General features: G+C 59.2%; 2 protein-coding genes across 3 annotated transcripts in view; both read right to left on the bottom strand.

The window, feature by feature from the left end:
* Positions 1–1,774, bottom strand: part of CAPN11 (calpain 11) — a 12,731-nt gene extending 10,957 nt beyond the window's left edge. The window contains exons 1-2 of the mRNA XM_014951101.1: positions 1,676–1,774; positions 1,207–1,211 (exon numbers count right to left, since the gene is read on the bottom strand). The gene's annotated coding sequence lies outside the window, so the exon portion shown is untranslated. The remainder of the gene's footprint in view (positions 1–1,206; positions 1,212–1,675) is intronic.
* Positions 1,775–5,159: 3,385 nt separating this feature from the next.
* The window catches only part of TMEM63B (transmembrane protein 63B), a 49,154-nt gene continuing 44,546 nt past the window's right edge, over positions 5,160–9,767 (bottom strand). For both annotated transcript variants that reach the window (XM_014951065.1, XM_014951064.1), the window contains 5 exons: positions 9,506–9,611; positions 9,201–9,368; positions 8,944–9,059; positions 8,627–8,707; positions 5,160–7,585 (listed from right to left, as the gene is read on the bottom strand). In XM_014951065.1, coding sequence (XP_014806551.1) covers positions 7,421–7,585; positions 8,627–8,707; positions 8,944–9,059; positions 9,201–9,368; positions 9,506–9,611 — 636 coding nt within the window. In that variant the 3' untranslated portion in view covers positions 5,160–7,420. The remainder of the gene's footprint in view (positions 7,586–8,626; positions 8,708–8,943; positions 9,060–9,200; positions 9,369–9,505; positions 9,612–9,767) is intronic.

A 9,767-nucleotide genomic window follows, 5' to 3' on the forward strand; every position in this document is an offset into this window, starting at 1 on the left:
GTCACCTGCAGCAGGGACACAGGGCAGGTGCCACCACCACCACAGACAGAGCAGCGGGCTGGGAGGGCAGGGCTGGCTGCTGCCCCCCCAGCAGCAGGGGAGCAGGGTGCAGCCCGGTCCGGAGAGGCGCCTCTCCTCGCCCTGGAGAGCTGCAATGGCCGGGGGGGGGCTGGCAGCCTCTTGGCATGTGCACAGGGCTTAACCCTGGCTGCTAACCCAAGGGGCTGCCCTAACCAGAAGCTTTTCAGGAGGAAAATCTACTCCTCCCACCCTGGGATGCTCCAAACCCATTGCCCTTCTCCTAGGCGATGCAAGTCCTTCTCTCCTCTACAGCAGCCCCAGGCGGTGCAAGTCCTTCTCTCCTCTACAACAGCCCCAAATCCTTTGAGCTCAGCCCTTCCACGCCACCTCCTCCCCCCCACTCCCACTCTGCAGCCAGCACCCTGGCAGCCTCTCCCAGCACTCACTGCCCATAGAGCCAGCAGGATGGCTCCTCCGGCCTGAGCCGCTGCCCAGAGCCCGGGGGGGCTGCAGGAGGAGGAATCCCAAATGCAGCCGCCCCCACAGCCTTCAGCTCCCACCTCCCCAGCACTCACACCGCAGCCTGCCAAGGGCCAGGGAGCTCCCCTTGCCCGCTGCCCCTGCCAGGCTCCCGGCACCCCCTCCCACCCTGCCTACCGGAGCTGGACATGGCTGCGGCCATGGGAGCCGTGTGCTGCCGAGACATGGGCACTGTGCGAGTTATTCTTAGCTCTGTGGCTCAAAATACTCGGGAAGGCTGTGCTAGGTGGCAGACAGAGGTCACGCAAGCGCAGAGCAAGGAAAAACCTTTCAGACCCCAGGATGGATGGGACAGGAACCGTGCGGTGCCTTAAGCAATGGGGTTGGTTGCTGACACCCTCCTAAGGCTGATGTTGATGAACACTGCAGGTCATCCACAGGGGAAGAACAAGCTTGCAGAGACAAATCAAGCCCTCACAGCAGTTTTCCACACCAGCCAACATCCAACTACAGTATGATGCTTTCCAGTATCAGAGGCACCTCTGATCCCTCCCAGGTGGGAGCAGAAAGATGTGCTGGTCCCCGCAGGGCCCCTGATACCTCTTACACCTTAGCAAATACATAAAAACCACTGGAGCGCATCATTGCTGAAGTCCAGCCAAAAAAGCTCTGCAGACCTCTAGTTTGCCAGCTGCTCTCAGGGACGGAAGGAGGGGGGAGCTCCGTTCCTTAAAACCAGCCAGGCCGAGCCCAGACATCGCATCCTGCCGCATACTCGGCTCGAGACGAGGAGGCGCAGCCGCCCATAGGGTCCCAAACTGCGCAAACAGCTCTCGGGCCCTTCCCAACCTTCCGGCTGCCAAGGATCCTCATTTCCCGCAACCTCCCCCTTAGTGTTCTCCCATCCCCTCGACGAGATGCGGGGTCGGCATCGCGTCCCGGGTGGGAGCGGCACCCCCTTTACTCGCCGCCCTGATTTGAGAAGCCTCCGGATCTCTGCGGCTGCGTTATCTAATACAAAAATCCCCAGGGATAAAAAAGGGGCTGGGGCGGGATAGGGAAGGCGGGAGCGGCTCAGAGCCCGGGAGAAGCATCCGGGGGGGGGGGTAGGGGGGTACCCCGCCGACAGGCGGACCCCCCCTCACTGTACCCCCGTGCTGGGGGTCGGATAAGGCTGCCGCCGCCACCGCCCTGCCCGCTTCAGCCCAGCCCAGCCCGGCTCGGCTCGGCTCGGCCCCGCGGAAGGTGGGGTTTGGGCGGGCAGGATGTACGAGACAAGCCGGGAGGGGCGGTGGGAGGCGGAATTAAAGGCGCAGCGACCGCTCACAGCCACCGGGGAGGGTTTTACCGGAGATGCTGGTGGCGGTCCTGGCGGCTGTCACCCCCGCCCGGCTCCCGGGGATGAGGGGTGACCCCGGTCCGGGCGCGCTCCGTCCAACCTTGCTCCAAGCGAAGGGATGGGTCACACAGAAACCGAGGCTGGAAGGAAAGAGGAAGCAACTTCCCCCTGGGAAAGGGTTTGGGGGTGAGACGGCACCGCCCCACGCCGCTGGCACGCCAGCTTAACTGGGTGAAAGCTCTGCACGGCATCCCACCCCAGGGCTTGCTGACCTAACCGGAAGGCTGAGCACAGTGGTCCCCATGGGTGTCACCCACCACGGGGTCTGTCGTGGTTTTGACCGAATTGACCAACCGGAACGACAGATGGCCCCTCCCTCCCCCACTAAGGAAAAGAGAGGAGAGGAAGAGGCGGGGGGAAATTAGTTTAGAAAAGGACTAAACTACTTTAATGAAAATATAAATAAATAATGAAATAATAAGAAGAAAAGGGAAAAAAAAATATATTAAAAAATGTATACAGTATATACAAAACCGTATCAAGCTCCCAGGATGATGATCACGTCACCAGCAGGCGCAGGGGAAAGTCCCAGGCCGGACTCGGTGATGGACAGGAGCCCAATTCCAGCTCTGGAGTCAGGAAGGCTCAGATCGGGATCAAAGGCAGACGAACAGACAGGGTCCTCCTTGGACATCGGCCATTGAAGGAAGAGAGTTGACCCTTCGATCCCTCAGCTTTTATACTGAGCATGATGCGGATGGGATGGAATACCCTGTTGGTCAGGTTTGGGTCACCTGTCCTGTCCGTTCCCCCCTGCAGGTGTGACCCCTCTATGCTTTTCCGCTTCCGACCCTCCAACGGGGCAAATAACAAATTTACCTGGCCTTGGTTGTTATAGCAAGAAGTATAAGCAGGGGCCTCTCTGCATACCATCCCTTGGTATCATCAGGTCTTATCACTGTGAGAGTGAACAGTTTCTGAACAATATGCTGCTAATTTCAGAGTTTAGTTAGTTAGAAGAGGCTCAGCTAAAAAGGTAAAGTTACTGAACAAAAAATTAGTCCTGTTTTGCCTCAAACCAGGACAGTGTCCCTTCTCCTTCCCTCCTGCGTGGGGAGGCTGTGCCCCACTGCCCACAAGCCCAGGCAGCCACGGCCAGCACTGACCACACCGGCTGCCCCTTGCTGCTGGGCCCATCCCGAGCAGGTCCCACTGCCCTGGGGCTTCCTGCAGCAGGGCTGCCCGTGCGTGCCCTCCGTGACTCACCGTGCAGCTATGCCGGGTGGTGCCCTTGCCGACAGGCATGGCTACCATGGGGCTTGGCAGGGCAACGTGCAGCCCAGTATGGTGAAACGTGGCTTTGATTGGCATGGCATGGCACAGCAGGACTGGCACAGCTTGGCCTGGCGGGGCTTAGCCCAACATGGTTCTGCACAGCATGGCTTGGCCTGGAACGACCAGCTCAGCTCAGTTTGGCATACTCTGGCCCAACCCCACTCACTCCAGGTAGAAGCTCTCCACTGCCATCCTTCTGGTGCCAGGGCTGAACATGGTGGTCCCAAATAGTATCACCAACTGTGGGGCACCTCCTCTTCCCCTCATGCCTGGATGCAGCTGGAAATGCTGTGCCCGTATCACCTCACTGCAGGAGCTGGCATCCCCCTACTCCTTCCCCCAGGCTTCACAGAGTGCCCACTTTCTAACCCACCCCACCTTGCCCCAGTGGGGCAAATCCTTGCTAGGCAGGGAGCAGGTTGCAAGTGGGGTCGGGAGCTGTGTCCCTTGCCTGAGGGAAGGACAACCAGGATGTTCAAAACCAGCTGCCCTGTCCCCATCCCCATCCCCACCTAGGGGAACTTGCCACAGGCAGGTTGTTCTGCCCACCCTGGCATGGAGGAGGCTTTGGGATACCCTGCTCTGGGTTGCCATAGCGTCCACTCCACCTTATCCTCAGCCAAAACAGTGGCTGTGCTGCTGCCCACAGGCTGGGAGGGTAAGGGGGTCCTTGCTGGGGTCACCACACAGCTCTGCACCCAAGGAGCAAGCAGACCTGCAGCACCAGGGCTTGGTCCTGCTTCGGGCTCGTGCCTGAATGGCTTTGCCAGCTTTTTCTCTGGCCCTGACCACCACCACTGCCCGTCTGCCCGCTCAGATCCCCCCAGACAGTGTCCGTCCTTGTTGTGACCCTGTTCCCCTCCTGCCTCATTACCCCTCGGGTGGCCTTTAAAGCCGCTTTCACAGCTGACTCTCCTGGGGCAGGAGAGAGCTCCTGCGTAATCCCGTGTCACAGCCTGTCCCGTGTCCTGCCTCCTGCACCGGGGAGCCATTTCCCTCAAACACCTGCACAAATACCTGCGCAACTTCCTTCTTCCCTTCCCTCAAGCTTCCCCTTGCAGCCGTGCCCACAGGGACTTGGCAGCGGGTGCTGTTGTTCTTTGGTCCTCTTTGTCTGTGCCCAGGCGTTGCCTCTTCCCAGCCTTTTGGCTGCAGGGTGCCAGGGAAAGGAGAGCTTTTTGTCCTCTGCTCACGCTGCGCTGGGCACGAAGCCACAGAGCCTGAACCCAGGGAGGTGGGAAGGGAGCTGGGAGCCTGGGGTCACTGCTCTGTCTCAGAAGCCTGCCCCACACCTCACCTCTCTGTTGGGCAGTCCTCCGAGCAACAGCCACCGAATACAAAAATTAATGAGCCCGGGATCCACCCCAGCCTGCAGGGGAGAGTGGTCCTGGGGGCTGGCTCCTGCCCGCCCCCATGTTTAGGAGGTGGCTGAGCTACACGCAGCATCACCTGGCAGGAAAGCGCTCCCAACCAAGCTGTGCTCCTCACCCTTTCCCAAAGGCTTTAGCTGTCCACCCAAACCAGGCCAGGAGACAGGTTCCTGGAGAGAGACAGCAGGAGCAGCCACGTAAATTGCTCTTGGGACCATGGGGTTGAGCTGACACCCGCCACCAAGGCTACCAGCAAAACTCCCTTCCCCTCCCACACCATTCCCCAAGCACCTTCCCCATCCCAGCCTCGGAGCAGGCTGCTCCCCATCCACTCGCCTTCAGCGGCAGAGCCTTTGATGCCTCCGCCAGCCAGAGGGAGAGCCCACTGGGGCCGGGAGAGCCCACGAGCCGGAGCTCAGCTCCTGGCAGCAGGGCAGGGCTTGTGCTCACACTGGGGGAGCGCACAACCCCCTACTCCTCCCTTTGCACCACGCATGCTCCTGCGGCCCTGCTGCAGCTGGGGTCCTCTCTCTCTCCTCCCAAGTCCCAGCCCCCAACCCGCTCCACAAAGAAAAGATTGCAAAGACAATAGCTCCTTTTTTTCCTTTTTTTTTTTTTTTTTTTTTACACAAATATATACAGGGTATTATACACATCTCTACACAGACAGTGCCACTCAGAACACACAGCTCTCCACGGCAGAGCCCCGACAGCCGCAGAGGCAGCCCCGAGCCACGGCTGTACCTACAGAGACTGGAGACCCCAGCCCGCCTGCTGGGCTGGGGGCAGGGGCAGTAGGTGGGTGCAAGAATAGGGAAGCAGGATCAACATCCTCCCTGCCCCGGCCTGGGAGCAGAGCGGGAGCTCTCAGCTCACACGCTCATTCCATCTCCAGCCCATCCCTGGAGGGGACGGGTGACATTCACCGTGCCCCCCTGCACCTGCACGTTCTCCAGCCCCAGCCAAGCCCTGGGAGCAAGGGCGGGCTGCCCTCCCCATGCACCGAAGACTCACATCCCTTTCCCTCCATCCCCCCTTTCCTCTGGGCCTGGGATTCCTATGGAGAGGTGTATGGGAAAGTCAGCTGCGTCCTCCCCGGAGCAGCCCCCTGCCTGCTCCATGTATCCTCTAATGGGGGCGAGGGGGAGAAAAGCCATGGGATGTGACCGCCCTTTCCCGGAGAGGAGCCGGGCAGGGCTGATGCTTCACTTGCTCAGGTCTATTAAAGTGCTTGGAGCTCCAGGGCCAGCACGGGTGATTGAAAAAGGTAACGACTGTCCCCTTCCACTCAGCCCCATAACACCCTGGAGGGCACGGCCCCAGTAAAGCCAGTGCAGCACCCACAGATGACAGGCAAAGGGAGGGTGGTAGTGTCTGCAATGAGCACCAAACAGGATGGTGGCAGGGGTTGAGGGAAATAAATATAGCTCGATAGCAGGGAGATTTATTATTTTCCTTACATTTTACACAAGGGGAGGGGGGAAGCAATTGAGGGCAACTGATCCTGACCAGAAACCTCCTCACAAAGAGCCTTTTAAAAGGGTCAGACCTCCCTGCAGGTGCCAGGGGCTCCAGTTGACCTCTCCCATCAATCATATCCCCTGCCAGCTCCTGGGACACAGCTAGCACCAGGGAGAAGGCAAGGGCAGAGGTAGGGGAGGAACAGCCCCCCTCTCAGGCTGGGTGACACTGGGGTGACAGGTGACTCAGCCAGTTAGGGCAGGCAAAGAAAGCCAGCACAGTCCTATGAGGCTTTTGTGCTCCTGAAGATGGTGGTCTTGCTTGGAGAGGGTGCCCAGGGGCTCCTCTCCCAGGGCTCCCTCCCTCTCTGACCACCTCAGCTGGGGGAAGACCTTGCAGCAGCTCAGGGAAGGCAGCCCATGGGGCCCCATCATAACCAGGCACCCTGCAGGGTGCTGAGGGCCTTGTAGTCCAGGACCCTTTCTCCCCTCTCCCTAGCACCCAGGAGACCCCCAGCACAGCCCCCAGGCCTGACCCTGCTGTGCAGACACAGGGCAGCAAAGGGGGCTGCGGTACCACATGGGGATCAGGTTGATTTGTTTGAAAGGGGAGTAAAATGTGCAAAAAAAAAAAATGCCACTTAAAATGATGCTGCAATCCCCTGCCTGTGCCCCCGGGGGAGAGGCTGCCAGCACCTCCTCCTGCCCACAAGAAATGCCCTCAGCACCCCTCACTCTGCAAGGGGCTGCCTAGCTCACGCCAACCCTGAACCCCTTCCCGGGGTGATGCCACCCCTGACCACAAGGCCAGGCTGTCACCTTCCTGGTGAGGAGGGATGGGGAGGTCTCTGTCACCACCCCTCACACCTTGGTGTCACACCAAGAGGAGGCTGCAAGGGGTTGTGAAAGGGCACAGGGGAGAAGGTGCAACAAAAGCCACCCCCCTCCCTAGAGAGTACTTCCAATACACTGACTAAAGCTTTTTGTTTGTCACCTTCCTGTAAATCTAATAAATTATTAGTGTGTTTCTTGCCAGGAGGATGGGGGACAGAGGGGCCTGCTGAGAAGCTCCTGAAAGTTCCCCTTGTGCCCCTCCCCACAGAGCACCCAGCCTTCCTTCTCCCTGCGGGTCCAGAGCAGCACCGCAGGGGTCACAGTACCCCCTCCTCCCCAGCCCCCGGGGATGCATCAAAGAAGGTCGCTAGTAGAGAGCGTGCCCGCTGGGCTGGCACAGGGGTGGAGGGGCAGGGGAACGGAGAGCTTGTGGCAGGGCCCCTGCCCTCGCTGAAGGCAGCAGCCCCGGGGGGCGGGCGAGCGAGGGCAGTGGCCAGCACCCTCGGTGCCTCTCCCTAGGTCTCCGTGCGTACAGCCTGCCCTGCTCCTGGGCCTCCTTCCCCTCCCTCCCTCCGAGGTCCCTACTGGTGGATCTCGTTCTCTATCAGGCTGTCCTCACACGACTGGAAATCCGTGTCGTTCATGCCATCCGTGTTGATGAGCTCCTCGTCCTGCGACCCCTGCTCCTCCGACTCTGTCGCTTCACCCTCCGGCGAGGAGTCCTGCAGCACTTGGGCGATGTACTTCTGCCCGGGCCACACGTGGGTTGGGTGATGGGTGGGGGAGAGCAGAAACACATGTTAGACCAGGGACTTCTCAGGGCAGCAGAGCCCAACACGCAAAGCACAAGAGGTTGAGGGTGGGGATATGCTGGAAAAGCAAGGAAGGGCCCAGACTCCATAGGATGTACCAGGAGAGTGGTTAAAAGCAGGGCTGGCTTGGTCCTGCAACAGCAGATGTGCCTGCAGCATGGCTGTGGTCAAACCCCAGCATCCTGGGAAGGCATCATCCCCAAGGAGCCAGAGCTAGGAGAGCATGGGACTTCTCAGTGCTTCAGAGCACACGTGGACCAGAAGACCGTGGATGTGTCCCTCTGCGGCTGTGCCTGCCTCTTAAGGGGAATCTCCTCTGGGAGAGACACCCCTGCCCTTAGATACATGGAGATTGGGAAGGAGCCTGGATTACAAGTCCACACCCAAGCCCTGCTCTCCTAAGGAAGCAGGAGGCTCTGCCTGTACTCCCTGAACAGCTCTGCACAGAACCCAGCTAGAAAAATCTGAAGGAATCGGCTGGAATAGAGCCAGCGAGCCAAGTAGAAGTTCAGAAAACTGACTCTGAGATCCCAGAGAGCTGGGCAGGGGAGGAGAGTCCCCAGAGCACTTCCATAGCCTTTAAGGCAATGCCCATGGAGACCTCTTAGTTGCAATGGCACCAGGACCAGCCCAGTAGGTGGCAGCCTTTGCTGATGGGCAAGTGCTCAAGATGCAGGAGGAGGACAGAGGCTGACCCAGTTGGATTCACTATCCCAGCCAAGAGAGAGACAGAAAATAGATGCACAGCTTCTGAGGAACATCAGGAAAGGCGTCTGTGTGTGTGTGGGTTAAACTTCATCACCCAGCTTGGACGAGTAGCACAGGGCCCAACATCCCACTCTTGCTGGGAAACTCTGGGTGCTGCCTCAGAGAGGTGAGGTGTGAGGTACTTGGACAGGGAGTTACCTCCCCCTTCCCAAACCTGGGTAAGAAGCATGCCAAGGCTAGGGCATGGAGGTGGGGACAGGGACTCACAGCGGATTTGGGAGCCGGCAGGCTGGTGGCAGGTCTCCCGTTCTGCCTGTTTTCTATGGAGTCCACTTCTGTGTGGTCAATCTGGAGAGGAAAGAAGAAATTGAGAGATAGCTGGGATGACACATCTGCTGTCCCACCACAGGAGCAGCATAGAGGCAGCAGGGACAGCCTCAGGAACCGTTCTCTCTGTGAAGCCAGGGTTGAGAAGCTCTGCCCGGGAGCATTCTAGGTGCCCCCCCTCTAGAGTCCCCACTGTTCTGCTGCTGAGCTGTGCTCCCAAGAAGTGTCCTGCACTCCCAGCCAGCACTCCACCTCACCTTGTAGTTATGAGCGCTGAGGTATTTGAAGTGGCCGAAGCAGACGTGACACAGGCAGATCACAATGGTAATCACAAGGACCACAAAGGTGAACATTGAAGTGGGGGCCAGGAACCCTGGAGCAAAAGAAAAATGAAATGGTGGTGTCAGAGGAACCTTGACTGTGCTCTGTGGCTGAGGACTGCCAGGACCCACAGCTCAGCCAGGGAAGCGGCTCTACAAGAGGCCAGGGGCTGGCATCCCAGCCCAGCACTCACCTGCGCGCATGGTGGAGAAGAAGAGAAGCCAGAAGAGACAGAGGATGGGGGCAGCCACCACCTGGTTCACAGCCCCTGAATGGATCTTCTTGTCCAGCTTGGCAGGCAGATAAGCATAATACAGGTTGTATCGGTCCACCAGGTGCTTAAGCAGCATGTACATGAGCCCTGGAGAGAGGGGAGGGACGTCAGCAGAGAGGAATCAGCCTCTTTCTCAGTACCCCCAGTACAGGGAATCTCTCCCGTGTGACCCTTCTTGCCTCCCCCCAACCTCTGACACAGGGTGGCAGAAGAGTATTACTTACCAAAAGGGACAATGATGGGGCAGGTGATGCTGTATGTCATGACCACAGTGAAGACGCACATCATCCAGGCGTAAGCAGCCCCAAACTGGAACTCATAGGCCTGGTGCTGCAAGAGGGAACAGAGACCCATCAGCATGAGCTCAGCGGGGGTGTGCAACACGCCCAGCTGTACACACAGCATTGGGTGAGCCCCGTTATAGCTCTCCCACCTCCGGGTGGAGGCCACCACCCCCCCCCCCTCAGCCCCCCCACATCACGGGTG

Source organism: Calidris pugnax, unplaced genomic scaffold, assembly GCF_001431845.1.
Source record: "Calidris pugnax isolate Ruff unplaced genomic scaffold, ASM143184v1 scaffold24, whole genome shotgun sequence".
In the NCBI taxonomy this organism is placed as follows: Eukaryota; Metazoa; Chordata; class Aves; order Charadriiformes; family Scolopacidae; genus Calidris; species Calidris pugnax.